This window comes from Trichosurus vulpecula, chromosome 2 (assembly GCF_011100635.1).
Source record: "Trichosurus vulpecula isolate mTriVul1 chromosome 2, mTriVul1.pri, whole genome shotgun sequence".
In the NCBI taxonomy this organism is placed as follows: domain Eukaryota; kingdom Metazoa; phylum Chordata; class Mammalia; order Diprotodontia; family Phalangeridae; genus Trichosurus; species Trichosurus vulpecula.
This window is the reverse complement of record NC_050574.1, coordinates 393,899,207-393,914,440: the sequence shown is the minus strand read 5'-3', so window position 1 is coordinate 393,914,440 and position 15,234 is coordinate 393,899,207. Positions and strand designations below refer to the sequence as shown.

At 36.4% G+C, this 15,234-nt stretch overlaps 1 protein-coding gene across 1 annotated transcript in view; it reads left to right on the top strand.

Annotated features, from left to right (window-relative positions):
* The window catches only part of HERC2 (HECT and RLD domain containing E3 ubiquitin protein ligase 2), a 225,522-nt gene that overhangs the window by 179,450 nt on the left and 30,838 nt on the right, over positions 1–15,234 (top strand). The window contains exons 71-80 of the mRNA XM_036745184.1: positions 434–541; positions 1,579–1,710; positions 2,201–2,359; positions 2,452–2,570; positions 4,458–4,583; positions 8,193–8,348; positions 8,723–8,838; positions 8,964–9,162; positions 12,531–12,745; positions 13,659–13,836. Coding sequence (XP_036601079.1) covers positions 434–541; positions 1,579–1,710; positions 2,201–2,359; positions 2,452–2,570; positions 4,458–4,583; positions 8,193–8,348; positions 8,723–8,838; positions 8,964–9,162; positions 12,531–12,745; positions 13,659–13,836 — 1,508 coding nt within the window. The remainder of the gene's footprint in view (positions 1–433; positions 542–1,578; positions 1,711–2,200; positions 2,360–2,451; positions 2,571–4,457; positions 4,584–8,192; positions 8,349–8,722; positions 8,839–8,963; positions 9,163–12,530; positions 12,746–13,658; positions 13,837–15,234) is intronic.

Below are 15,234 nucleotides of genomic sequence, written 5' to 3'. Positions count from 1 at the left end.
TGATCAAAAGCTTTCCAAGTTGTCTTTGTCCATAACTCTTATCTATAGCTTTTTGAGATACTGATTCCAGTTTGCTGATTTATTAGTCTCCTTTTCCGTTTGATTTTACTACCTGTTCTTGTACGCTAGAAGCTCATTCAGGGCAGAAATCATAATTTTTCATTTTTGTAATACCATATGTCTTGTGTATTTTTGTGTGTCCATACTTATGAATTTACCAATGTAGGGAATTTCCTACTGTAGAAACTCCCTCCATTAAAGCAGAGAGGAGGAGGCTCTTAAAAAATGTTTGTTGAATTAAATTGAATGGATATAGTAAAGATTCATTATGGACACATGAAGCTTCTGGGTTTGAGTTTTTTTTCCTTGTTGCACATAATAACAAAGAGTGGTAATACTTGAAATTTATACTGCTGTGTCTTTTGTTCTGTAGGTGCTGAAGGACTCAGAGTGGAGTTTGACCGACAGTGTTCTACAGAACGGCGTCATGATCCTCTCACAATAATGGATGGAGTCAATAGGATAGTTTCAGTTCGATCAGGTGATCAAGAAAATAGTAAACTAAATCATAATAGCTTTTAAAATAATTTCATAAGATAATTATTGATAAATGAATGACAACAATACAATTGTCATTATAAATAATGTTTTCAGTGAGCTTAGTATCCCTTCGGTTGGCCATCTGAAATACTCAACAAATAAAGAGGATTGATGGGAAAACTTAACCAGTTTAGTGGAATGAGAACATTTTTTGAGAGAATTTTTGTTTTTTAGTTCAAATACTAATAACATGCCAATATTTAAAATGCCACCAGAATTTTTAGAATATTTAAAATACTCTAAAATAGAATATCTTTCTATCTTTCAGTGGATGTATATTAATGAGAAAGTTGTTTAAGTAACAAGTAGTTGATCAGAGAATCAGATTCCATTTTATTTAAGATTTTTTCCTTTTTTTTCCAGTTTGGTTTTAGAAGCATTTATTATCTCTCTTATTGCCTCTCAGGATTAAACAGTGTATAAAAAAAGAAAAAGAAAACCTTCATTAACAAATATGCATAGTCCAGCAAAACAAATTTCTACATTGGCCATGTCCAAAAATATATGTTTCATTCACTGTTTTAAATCCATCTTTTTTTGGCGAGAAGTAGGTAGCATGTTTCATCTTCAGTCCACAGTGTTTTATCATTGTATCAAAAGAGTTTTAAAATCTTTCAGAGATATACATCACTTTTGCAGAGTTTAATCAGTGAAGAATTTTTAAATAGTGTATATAATTGTAAAAAATGGTTCTCCAAGGTATAATATTCATGTTTGATTTCTACTTTTTAGCTGTAGAGTTTTGGGTTTCTTTGTCTAGCCTTTTTGAATTCTACTGCAGTGAATGTAGACTTCTGAAGTTACTAATTACAGTTTTTAGCTTTTTGGAAGCAAGGTCCTTGCTGTGTACACACACTTCCTCCCCCCTCCCCGTTTTCCTTTTCCTCCCCCTCCCTCCCCCTCTTTCTCTTCAAAGTTATGGACTCAAGATAATTATATTAATGTAAAGTCCATTTATTTGTTATTTCATTGTTTAAGGTCGAGAATGGTCTGACTGGTCCAGTGAGCTTCGAATTCCTGGAGATGAATTAAAGTGGAAGTTCATTAGTGATGGATCAGTGAATGGGTGGGGTTGGCGATTCACTGTCTATCCTATTATGCCAGCTGCAGGTAAAGCAAGATGTATTACATTAGAAATGGTAGCTTAATTTGAATATATTTTATGGGATGCCAATATTTTAAACATTTATCCAAAAGTAAATATATTTTTCTTATTTTTACCAAATTAATTTTCTTAATATAGTAATTTGAGTGCTACCTTTATATCATATTATGAAGGAAACTATTTAAAGGAAATCTAAACAAGAAAATATTAATCACATATCATGTAAGGTATTCTAAAGTATTCTAAGGTTTTCTTAAATTTTAGTGTAATTTTACTGTATGATGAAGATTATGGCCAATTTAAGATTAAAATGTTTAATATAGGCAATGTAACTTCTTAATTAATCTGATTTTGTAGCAGTACTAATTTAATTCTTGGTTTTCATTTTTAAATGCCTAGTAAGAAATGTGTGAAACAGATTATTAAATGGAATTTTAAGCTGCATTATTGTAACTTCTTCAAGCACTAATCAGTTTGTAATTATTCATCTTACAGGCCCTAAAGATCTTCTCTCAGATCGCTGTATTCTTTCCTGTCCTTCAATGGACTTGGTCACATGCTTGTTGGACTTTAGACTAAATTTAGCTTCCAATAGAAGTATTGTTCCTCGGCTGGCAGCGTCACTTGCAGCATGTGCTCAATTGAGTGCTCTAGGTATGTGTAAAATGTACATTAATAAGCATTTTCTTAGTTGGGAATAATGGCTTTTTAAGCTTCAGATACTGATTCTTGTTTGTTGATTTCAGCTGCTGGTCACAGAATGTGGGCCCTTCAAAGATTGAGGAAACTGCTTACAACTGAATTTGGACAATCAATCAATATAAATAGGATACTTGGAGATAATGATGGAGAAACAAGAGCCATGGTAGGAAGATTTCTTAAAAATACTAAAACAATAGTTTTAAGTTAGGAAAAGAAATGAGAAATTCTAGAATGAAGACAGCAAGGATTTGAAGCTTGCGTATATCTTCATACCACTCTATAAACCAACTTTAAGCCAAGTTGTGCCAAAGATTTCTGTATCTGTTTTCCTTCTCTATTACAAGATTTTTTTTCAACCAGACCCATGATTTCATTTGCATAGGATTCCCAGTGAGGGACTTCCTCTACCAATTTAGGATAGCCATTCAGTCTATAAGTATTTATTGATCAGGTTCTCACCATGTGCCAAGCACTGTGCTTTGAGCTAGGGAAGCAAAAGCCAGTCCTTGCCTCAAGGAGCTGGAACTCAGGAGGGTAGATAACACATACATAAATGAGAAGATAGAAGATCAATATGGGGTAGAGGGAAGAAGGTGCCTTAGAAGGGAAAGCGCTAGCTGATGGAGGTAACAAAAAGAACTTGCTGAAAGTAAAGCTTGAACTGAATTTTAAAGGAAGCTGGGGATTCAACAAGGCATTGGTTGCATGGGGCACAGCAAAGGTATGGCTCATTGTCTGAGACCTACAAATAGGCCTAGGTGACCAGATCATTGAATATGGGAAGGAGAATTAATTCTGTTAAAAGACTAGAAGGATAGAAAGGGGAAAATGTGAGAGATTTTAATGACCAAGGAATTTGTATTTGACCCTAAAGGTAATAGGTAGTCATTGGAATTTACTGAGTAGGGTGTTGACATGGGCAGACCTACACTTTAGGGAAAGCACTTTGACAGCTATAAAGGGATGAGTTGTAGCATAGAGATTTGAGGCAGGGAGTCCAACTAGGACACTATTGAAATAGTCCAGATGAGAGTTGGTGAAGGTCTGATTAGGTTAGTGGCGGTATGATTAGAGAGAAGTAGATGTATGTGTGTATGTGAGGATTTTATGGAGAAAATTGTAGATGATTAGCTATGAGGGGTAAGTAAGAGAGAGGCTGTCTTGAGGATGAAACAGGTTGCATCTGCTCTGAAATTTTTGGTTTTAACAGTTGCTTGGGACGGTGAGAAATTAAGTGACTTCCTGGACACGTGTCAGAGATAGGACTTGAATCTTGGTATTCCTGATTCTGAAGTCTGCTCCCTGTCTACTATATCAGACTACTTCTTATACTAAAAGATGACTATTTTGTGTCCTAAACTCTCCACAATTAACAGCAACTAAATTTTCACTTATAATGAAATATAGCTATAAGTCCAGTTAGAAGTTATCGATAATTTATCTCATTGTCCATGTTTTCCAGTGACTTGATACAGACTATACAATGGTCCAAGCAGAGCTATATTTTACAAACATTCATTTAGTATACCATTGTAGTTTTTTTTTTCACTAAATATTTTAGCAGTCCAGTACTTACTGGTTTGGTCTATGTTAGGTAAAATCAATTGCTGTTAACAATAAACCTCATTCTTATCACTTTTAAAAAAAATCTGAAGAGATTTATAAACCTGAAAAGGAACTCGCAATTGCTCCTAATCTACTTTTCTTCCCCCCATAAAAAAGACTCCAAATGGAAAGTTGTAAATTCTTTTATCTAAGGTTCTCTGAACAATTTCTATTTCCTTATCTGACTTTGTTTCACTGTCCTTTTGTCGTTTTTATCTCCCCCTTCCATACCCACTTGGTAATGCTGATCAGCATTTAACAGTTGTTAAAGTATAGGATGGATGGATGGATGGATGGATGGATGAGCATTTAAGTGCTTATGGGGTGCCAGGCTCTATATTATTAATATTACATCTTAATATATTGATACTTAGGCATCAACTGTTCCAACAGTTTAAGTTCCAGTATGTTTAATGATTAATTTATCTTCTTTTTTCCCCATCAGAGTTTTACAGGTAGTGCTCTAGCAGCTTTGGTAAAAGGTCTTCCAGAAGCTTTGCAAAGGCAATTTGAATATGAAGATCCAATTGTTAGAGGAGGCAAACAACTGCTCCACAGCCCTTTCTTTAAGGTAGTATTTTTTGAAATAAGCGACATAGAGCAAGTTGAATGAGATAGACATAAAAAGATAAGCCAAGTGAAATTTACTATGCAGCATTTGACATTATTTTTTCTGTGATGATAAAATTAGATATTATATTGGAGGTGAAAATTATTGCCCCTCTCCTGCCTCCCATTACGTTTACCTCTCCAAAAAAAAAAGGATGATAGACGTAAAAGTGAACTACTTTAAGTTCCTATAGCTTTAATTATGTATAACTGGTTTTTGTTGACATTTTAACAAATGCATTGGACTTTAAAATTAAGCCCAGTTATGTGGTAAAATTCAACTAGTAGAACTATGCCCAAAGTGCTGTAAAACTGCATACTTTGATCCAGCAATGCTACTGGTAGGTCTGTATCCCTGAGAGGTTTTTTTTAAAAATGGAAAAGGACCTATTTGTACAAAAATATTTATAGCAGCTCTTTTTGTGGTGTCTAAGAATTGGAAATCAAGGGTATGTCCATCAACTGGCAAATGGCTGAACAAGCTGTGGTATATGATTGTGAGGGAATATTATTGTGCTATAAGAAATGACAAGCAGGATGGTTTCAAGGTTGGAAAGACTTACAGTGATGCAAAGTGAAATGAGCAGAACTGGGAGAAAATTGCATACAGAAAGTTGTAAATACAGCAGTATTGTACAGTGAAGAACTGTGAAGGACTTAGCTGTTCTCAGCTATACAGTGATCCAAGACAATCTCAAAGAACTTAAGATGAAACATGTTATCAGCCTCCAGAGAAAGAACTGATATTGTCTGAATATAGACTGAAGCATACTATTTTTTCTCTTGTTTTCTTTTTTTTTGTTTGTTTGAGTCTTCTTTTGCAAAATGACTAATACAGAAATGTTTTATGTGAATGCACATGTATAACCTGTATTGGATTGCTTACCATCTCAGGGATAGAGGGAGGGATAAAATTTGGAACTCAAAACTTCTTTTAAAAATGTTAAAAATTGTTTTAACATGTAACTGGGGGAAAAGTAAAATATTATTCAAAAAATTAATTCAACCAGTAAATAGATAGAAGAGGACATTCTAGACCTAACAGAACATATAGGCAGGTTTTTGGGAGTTGAGTGAAGCAAAGAATAATCCTTGTTGTCTGGGGCATAGAATATGTGGAAGAAATAATATGAAATAAGTTTGGAAAGATGGTGTGAGAGAGACAGAATGGCTCAGGATCTTGAAGACCTCTGTTCAAGTGTCACCTCTGACATACTGGCCAGTGTGACCTAGATAAGTCACTTAAGTGCTCACTCTTCTAGGCCTGTTTCTGTAACAACAATGTTGCTAGCAGCTGCTGTGGCTGTGTAAAACCAACAAGAGCACACAGGAAGGGCTGCCTCACAGGTTCTTTGATCTGCTTTTATAAGGAAAGCAACTTTAAGGGGTTAACAGTCTCAGTTTAATTAAACATACATATATCATTCACTTAGTTCAGAGGGAAAAGATCAGCCCCCTGAACTTCAGGGCAAATACAAACAGAAATTATAAATTGCATACATTATGTGAACAGGTCAAATACCACAAGACAGTCTATCCATAGTAATACATAGTTACCAGAGAAGCACCAATATCTGTCTGGGTTTATCAGAGTTGGGGGGGCTGTTTCAACAGCTTGCCCAGAGTTTTGTCACTCTTTCAATGACTATACCCCCGAAAGTGAAACGCTAACCTTCCAGTACGTATACTGTATTCAGGACCCTGAGGGCTCGAGGCCCACCATCTAGGGTATGAGAAATCACAAACACCAGAGTGTGGGAAAGCTCCAACCACCAGCACCACATCATATACAATTCAATGACTCAATGTCTTAGTGCTGAGAAACATTCCAAGACAAAAAAGACATACTTTACCTGCCCCATTCAAACATAGGCCAGACTCATTAAAGGCACTTAAGAGAAGAACAGCAAAAAAATCCTGCCCTGATTATCACTACACTTTCTAAGACTGTAAGCTACAGATCAGTGCAATTATAGTGGTGGAATAAGCTTCCACACCAAGATTTCCTTTTACAATGAAATCTCTAGTCTGGAATTAAAGGAAAAAAGAATGAAGGCGATGTGACACCAGGGTTTTAGAGGGCCTTGAATGCTAGGCAGAGTCAGTCAGCTAATATTTACAAAGTGCCTGCTTTGTGCCAAGCACTGTGTTAAGCACTGGAGAGAAAAATAAAATCAAAAAACAATCCCTGCCTTCAGGGAATTCAGAGTCTAGTGGGAGAGACAATGTACAAACAGCTATGTAGATTGGATAAAATGAGAGTAGTCACAGAAGCAAGGCACTGAGATTAAGGACACCTGGCAAAAGATTCTTACAGAAGGTGAGACTTTAGCTGAGATTTGAGGGAAGCCAAGAGGCAGAGATGAATCCATGGGTGCTGATAAAATCACCCAGTGAAATAGTATGGAGGGAGAAGAGAAGAAGTCTAGGTCAGATGACATGGATGACAATCCGGCAAAGAAGACAAGAGAAGGAGCAGTCAGACAGTTGGGAGGAAAAGTAATTTGGGGGACAAAAGGGAATAAGCGTTTAAATAGTGCTTACTACGTGCTAAGCAGTGCGTTAAGTGTTTTGTAAATATTATCTCATTTGATCCTCAAAACAACCCTGCAAGAAGGTATAATTACATCTCTATTTTGCAGTTGAGGAAACTGAGGTGAATAGAGGGTAAGTTACTTGTCCAGGGTCACATAGCTAGTAAGTGTGCATGGCTAAAGTTGAGCTTGGGTCTTTCTTCAGGACTTCTTAACTTCAAGGCCAGTGTTCTGTACATTATATCACTTAACTAGCCCTATGATTTTTTCCTTTCGTTCACAAATTGTTTTGAAAATAATATGTGGTATCTTAGAGTTTCTGTAACCTTGGACAAATATCACATCTTTTCCTTGATTAAAAAAAATAGAGCTGTTGACAGTTTTTGAGAAGAGAAATGTTGTAATTAGATCTTTGCACAAGAAGCACTATCTTTCAGGGACTGAGAGATGAGAGGAGTGTGGAACCAGGAAAATTGAGATTTGGATATTTTAGGCTAGTGAAGAAATTGAAGATATGAGAGTGAATGAAGTTGCCAAGGCCAAGAGTTTGGAAAGAGAATAGAAAAATATCAAGGCCCAGGATGGATATTTGGGAAATATTCATGTTTAGGGTTGGGAATTAGATGAGGAATCAGGAGGAAGTACGAAGAGAGAACCAAGAAAATGTAGTGGAGGTGGACAGATATACATAGGTTTTTAATAAGACTGAAACAATGCAAATGGATTTGTGACTTGGCTGTCTGGTTGTGGAAGCCAGAGTAACACAGGTTGGATAGAGACTTGGTGGTGAGGAATCAAGGCACAAGTAGAGAGATGAGCTTAATGATGAGGAGGGATATATCTTCTTAAACCAGATGGAAGGAAGAAAGTAGAACAGTTTTGCTGCAGTATAAAGGAGGCGATTAAAGGTACTCACATTTAACGTCTTTAGTCTTCTCAGTGACTTCGTAAAATATAACATTGATAAGAAAGTTGTTTTTATAATTATTTTCTAAGTCTTTGGTTTTATTTATTTATTTATTTATTGATGTTTGCAGGTTCTGGTAGCTCTTGCTTGTGACCTAGAACTGGATACTCTTCCTTGCTGTGCTGAGACACACAAATGGGCTTGGTTTAGAAGATACTGTATGGCCTCCAGAGTTGCAGTAGCCTTGGACAAACGAACACCATTACCTCGCCTTTTCCTTGATGAGGTATTGGAGATTATTCTGAAATAATTTGCAGAATTGCTTTTTGAATCCATGAAATTTCATACCTTTTGCCATAGCGTGAAAGGTGACTATGTCAAAATTTAGATGTACTTCTGCCAAGAAATAACATGTAAATAAATAAAAACAAATTGTTGAAAATAAAGACTAAGAATTTTAGATAGTTTTTTCTTTAAACATTGCATTTTTAATGCTTTAGACGATAGAATTGTACTGATTTATTTGTGAGATGAAAAATATCATAATCATATTTTTTATTCTGAGGTACAAATTTCATTGATCTTCCTGTTTTCTTATTGTTACCCTTGTTAAACTGGAAGAAAATGTTTGATTTCTAATATCATAACCATGTTGACCAGGTGGCAAAGAAAATCAGGGAGTTAATGGCCGACAGTGAAAATCTGGATGTTCTCCACGAGAGCCATGACATTTTTAAGAGAGAACAAGATGAGCAGCTTGTCCAGTGGATGAACAGGTTATTATAATATAAACAATGTGTTACTATCTTTACATTTGCTTCTCTAGATGATTTTAACGTGGGTAAGAGGTATGTTTTGTGTGCGTGCACTTTCTTTACATGAAGCGTTGTATCCATTGTAGGCGACCTGACGACTGGACTCTTTCTGCTGGAGGCAGTGGAACCATATACGGTTGGGGTCACAATCACCGAGGCCAGCTTGGGGGTATTGAAGGAGCAAAAGTCAAAGTTCCAACACCTTGTGAAGCTCTTGCAGCATTGCGGCCTATACAGTTAATTGGGGGGGAACAGACTCTCTTTGCAGTGACCGCTGATGGGAAGGTAAGGCTATTTTATTCCTGTAATGATATATTTAGTTCTTTGTAGTTAAAGATTAGGCAGAGTTAATGTACAACCTTGTAGCACAGTTATACAGATTGCATCTCAAGTTACCTCAGAATTAACTTTGAAATGCGGTATTTGAAAGTAGATAACTTTTCTAAAACTTTTAAGTCCTGAACATGATTTTAAAATTTGAGTTTCACATCTTCAGTAACTTAAGGTTTCATAAGATTATCACCCAATTTGCAACATGCTCACCAAGAAATAACTATTGACTGTAAAAACTAAATTTCGTTCATAGAATAGAAATGCAAATGTCAGGGAGTTGTTTAAATTATGAAGACAACTTTTAAGACTTAAATATTCTACATTGATCAGTGCTTAATAAATATTTGTTGCTATAATTGGTTTTATTACTCTTGTTTTGGAAAAGATGGAGACATATGGGCTAGTTGATGATACAGTTGGATTAAATGACTGATAGCCAAGAATTTTTTTTAAATTAATGTATTTATTTTTAGTTTACAACATTCAGTTCCACAAGCTTTTGACTTCCAAATTTTCTCCCCCTTCCTCCCCTTCCCCCCACCCTCCCCAAATGGCATGCAATCTGATATAGGCTCTACGTATACCTTCACATTAAACGTATTTTTACATTAGTCATGTTGTAAAGAAGAATTATAACCAGTGGAATGAACTATGAGAAAGAAGAAACAAAACAACAAAAAAAGAGAGAGCAAATAATTTGCTTCAATATGCATTCAGACTCTAATTCTTTATCCGAATGCAGATAGTTTTTTTCCGACATGGGGCTTTTGGAGTTGTCTTAGAACCTTGCATTGCTGAGAGGAGCCAAGTCTATCAAAGTTAGTTGTCACAGATACCGTGTGTCTGTAATTGTGTATAATGTCCTCCTGGTTCTGCTCCCCTCACTCAGCATCAGTTCATATAAGTCTTTCAAGGTTATTCTCAAGTCCTTCTGCTCATCATTCAAAGAATAGTTTTTAATGTTCAATTTCATCTTGTCAAGAAGTTTACAGTGTAGTGTCTCAGGGATCTAGGCTTGACTTCATGTTATTTAGAATTTTTATCAATGAGAGGTAGAGTGTCATAGTGGATAAAAAGCTGGCTTTGTAGGCAGGAAGGCCTAGTTTTCACTACCATCTCAAACACATAAATCCTGGGCAAATCGTTTCAGCACCTCTTGGCTACTTTCTAAGACTATAAATTGTAGAGAGGGTGCAATTCTGTATAGGTAGAGGGACCTCATTTTGTACCCTCCTTACTTGGGAGCCCTCTCTGTACCAAGAGTTCTTGACCTGGGGTCCATTAACTTAAAAACATTTTTTTGTTAGCTATATTTCAGTATAATTGGTTTCATTTGTAATCCTATGTATTTTACTTTATACATTTAAAAATTTTATTCTGAGAAGGGGTCCATAGACTTCACCAGACTGTGTAAGAGATCCATGACACAAAAAAGGTTGAGAACCTCTGTATCATACCAATTAAATTCCAAAAGGGAAAAAAAAATCAGTGACTTTGATAAATCATAGATGGCATTCATATCAGATTTGCAGATGTACAAAAAGCTGGGAAGGAGAGTTTACAAACTGGATAATAACCTCCAAAAACAGCTGGACAGGCACTAGCAATGGTTTTACTCTGCCTTTATCCCTATTAAATTTCATCTTACTACCATTTTATCATTTGTTTTCAAAACATCAACACCACAAGTTCAAAATTGGGGATGCATGGTTAAGAAAAGATTTGGAGGTTTTAATGGACTTGGCATGAATCAACAGTATGATATATGTGGCAGCCAAAACATTATTGTGATTTTGGACTGCGTGAAGAGGGAGCTTTCAAGGCCTTACTGTATTTTGACCTGGTCACATCTGTCTTCAATATTGGGTGGTGCAATTTAGGAAACACATGGAAGAGCTTTAAACTTTTGTAATATTAATTGAAGGATGTGGGGATATTTTGTCTGAAGAAGAAAAAAAAACTTGGATAACGCGATAGCTTTGTCTCTAAAAAGTTGTCATGAGGAAACAGAAATAAGAACACTGGGATAAGTTGCAAACAGAAAAGTTTAGGCTTGATGTCAGAAAAAAAATTCCTCTTGTTTGGACCCTTCTAATTCTGAGGAGAGGATTATCAGTTTCACCAGAATAGCAAAGGGGTCTGTGGCACAAAAAAAATGTGATAAACTCCTATACCAGATACTCTGTTCCCCTGATCTCCTAATTCTCTTGCTGTCTGTTTTCTCCTTCTTGATCTATTTAGTTGGTGCATCTTTGACCTTTAGTGTGGGTGCCCTTGAGGCTCTATGTTTTCCCTGGTTCTTTTTATCTATGGTTCTTTGGTATTATCTTCTATTCCAGTGGGTTATTGATCACTCCTTTTTGTGGATAACATCTAAGTCTATGTTTAGACCCAACTGACATTTTTATTAAATGCTTATTATTTAGAGGGCACTGTACAATCTAGATTGATAGGTCAGGCTCGTAAGTGACTACACATTTTGCTTGGGGACGGGTTGCTGAGACACAAATATGATGGGCATCAAGGGTGTGTTAGGGGGCAAAGGAGAGATTATGTCAAAGAACTCTAGGAATATTTGAAGAAGAAGATAATACTTAGCTTGGCCAGAACAGAGTTGGGGAGGGGTAGATCTAGTAAGGATACATGGAAGAGATGGACCTTAGAGGAAGATGAGGAAAATATCCAGCTTCATTCCTTAATCTGAACTCTTATTCTTCATTTGCATCTTGGACATATTTGCTTGTGTGATTCAGTGTTATTTCCCCATGTTTAGAAGATGTGTTTTGCTCATCCCTGCTTTTTGAAATCCTCCAAATTTTGAAATTCTCCAAAGTCCAGCTCGGGTGCCATTTTCTCCATGAAGTTTTCCATGATTTCCTCCCATACGCCCCAACCCCTCTAGCTAAAAGCAATTTTGACATCCCTTTATACCTATTTCTTACTCTTTTTAGACCTAATTTTTCTCCTTCCCCATTAAATTGCAAACTTCTTAAAACGAAGGACTCTTAGGCGTCTTTGAAACTCTAGCACTATTCTTTCCTCATAGTAGGTGTTTAATAAATGCTGAATTATACATTCCTCCCCTTCCCCCATGGCTGCAGATAAGCCTTTACAAAGTATTTGATTTGGTCATTCTTATAAAATACTCTTTATAAAGATGATTTACTCAATTTTAAAATTTTAAGTTTCCTTTTTCCTATGTTGAAAATGTCCAGGATCATTGTTTAGATTTTTAACCAATTGCAAGACTACTTTAATTGAAAGCATGTTTTGGTTCATCAGATTTGTAACTTTTTTTTTTTTTTTTTGGTGGGGTTTAGCTCTACGCCACTGGATATGGAGCAGGTGGCAGACTGGGAATTGGAGGAACCGAGTCAGTTTCTACTCCAACATTGCTTGAATCTATTCAGCATGTGTTTATAAAGAAAGTAGCTGTAAACTCTGGAGGAAAGCACTGCTTAGCACTCTCATCAGAAGGAGAGGTTTATTCCTGGGGTGAGGCTGAAGATGGAAAATTGGGGCATGGAAACAGAAGGTAATACAAATAAACATTGTTTTATGGATTTGAATACAAATTATGCCTAAATAGTTTCAACATTTGTAGTGTTAAAATGGGATTATTTTTATATAAAAATTATGAAAACATTACTTGTCTGAAATATTAAAATGTTCAAATACATACCTATTTATGGATGCAGTTATGTTTAAAAAGCATGTCTAAATTAAAATGTCCCTGATAAGTTTGGGACTGGGTAGGTTAAGGAAGGGGAGTTGTAATGATGGATGTGTCACAGACATTGATTTATTTTTAGTAACTACTTACTGAGTTTTTAATGACTGCTTTACTGAGAAAAACTTTCCTCAGTATAATTCCACCAGTTGAGAGGAATTTTTTCTAAACAGGGGCTTGGGGGAATGATGTCCTCTTTAAATATCTCTGATAATAACTTTTGTGTCTTAATCAGTCCTAACCCCAAATTATTGTTAATCTGATGTGTAGACTTGACTAGTATGTGCAGGTTATGTGGTTTAGCAAAATAGTTAGCTATTGGTTACCTATCATGGTTGCTATCTATTCATTGTAATTGACATGGGATTTTTGTATATCAAAACTTTATGGTCCTAATAACAATTGCACTTTTAAGCTTTAATGGGTCTGTGTAAAGTGATATGACCTAAAGGAATAAAACATTAAATGTTTAGCTGGTGTTGAAAACTATTGTTAATTCTTTGTGGTTAATTAATGTGTGGCAGTAAGGTAATTTGGAAATGTAGTTGGCTCTCTGTGTTTGTGTGTGTGCATGTGCATGGATGAGCAAATGTATCTTGCTAGCTGTACCAGTAAACAAAATAACACTCATTAGGTTTAGCATTTATGTAATTAGGAGATACACACACATATATTGTAACTTTGTTTTGGCATATATTTTATTTATTTATTTTTGCAGTCCCTGTGATCGCCCACGTGTAATTGAATCTTTGCGAGGAATAGAAGTTGTTGATATTGCTGCAGGTGGAGCTCACAGTGCATGTATTACAGCAGCTGGTGACCTCTATACATGGGGTAAAGGAAGATATGGCCGCCTAGGTCATGGTGATAGTGAAGATCAGTTAAAACCTAAGCTGGTAAGAAAGATGCCTCAGGAATGATATGAAATTTAAGAAATTTGTGTTTCATTTTGTCTCTCATTTAAGGAGATAGGCTGATTTGGAAGGGTGGGGACAAGGGGATAGAGAAAAGGAAAGAAATATAAGTTTATTACAGACCTCATTATTGGTTAAATGTGTCATGGGGGTGTATGTTGACAATAACATTTAAATTGACAGTTTAAATAGCATTTAAAGTGACGTTCTTCTATCTGACCATAGCCTTCTATAATTCTACTTCTTTCTAGGCCTTACCCATCCTAAATTTATTCTTTATTTTCACTGAACTCTTCAGTTTTTTCAACCCTAATTACTTTCTCTTTGCCTTGGCTCTGGCTTAATTTTCCTCTGTCTCCAATCTCAGTATATTAGTTGGCCATTTCATCTTGACCCTGTCTGTTCTCATATCCCTTTGCCCTTTGTTCTAACCGCTCACCTCTTGCCAAACCTCAGATCTGGATTATTCCCTTGTTATATCTCTGCCACTCTTACCCATAAGCTGCTGAATGCAGCTGGGGGAGGGTTCACAACTCTGCTGCTTGGGTACATTCTGGGTTATTTTTATTGTACCTCAGTGGGTCGTCATTGCCACTGGGAATTTGTTTTAGTTCTCCTAGTCAATTTCTCAGTCCCCACAGAAGCTCTGCCTTCCCTGCCTTCCTCAAGCTTCCCATAGTTCCCCCTTATTCCTTCTCTTGGCCATTACCTCACCTCTTACTTTACTGACAAAATTGAAATTACTTGGCTTGAGTCCCACTTCTCCCATTCACTTCGTCTTAAGCCTGGAAATCATCTTTCATTCTCTCCTCCTTTTCCTTAGTCTCTGACAATTTGGTGGCTTTTCTCCTTGCCAAGTCTAACTTGTCTGTAAATGCACTGAATCCTTGCATTCTCAGTCATCTTCCCTCTCCACCCCACCCTTTGCTGCCTGCCAGATCTTCAAGCTTCTCCCCTTTTGCAGATTTCCCCCATCCTTAAATCTTCACTAGAGCCTATCATCCCTGTAAGTGCTTGTCCTGTATTTCTCCTCCCTTTCTCAGCCAGACTTTACTCCATTTGCTGCTTCCACTTTTTTTTTCTCACTGCCCTACCCTTTACAATCTGGCTTCCAACCTCATCACCCAATTGAAACTACTTTCTCCAGAGTTAACAGTGATTGCTAAATCTCATGGTCTTTTCTCAGTCCTCATCCTTCTGGGCTTATCTCCTTCTTCTGACACTCCTGACCACCCTCTTATCCGGCATAGTCTCTCCTCTCTGGGTTTTTATGACACTACTCTTCCCTAATTCTTACTTTCTCACTAACACTTCTTTATGTGGGTGTTCTTCAAGGTTTTGCGCTGGGCCATCTTCTCTTACTCCTTCAGTAACCTCATC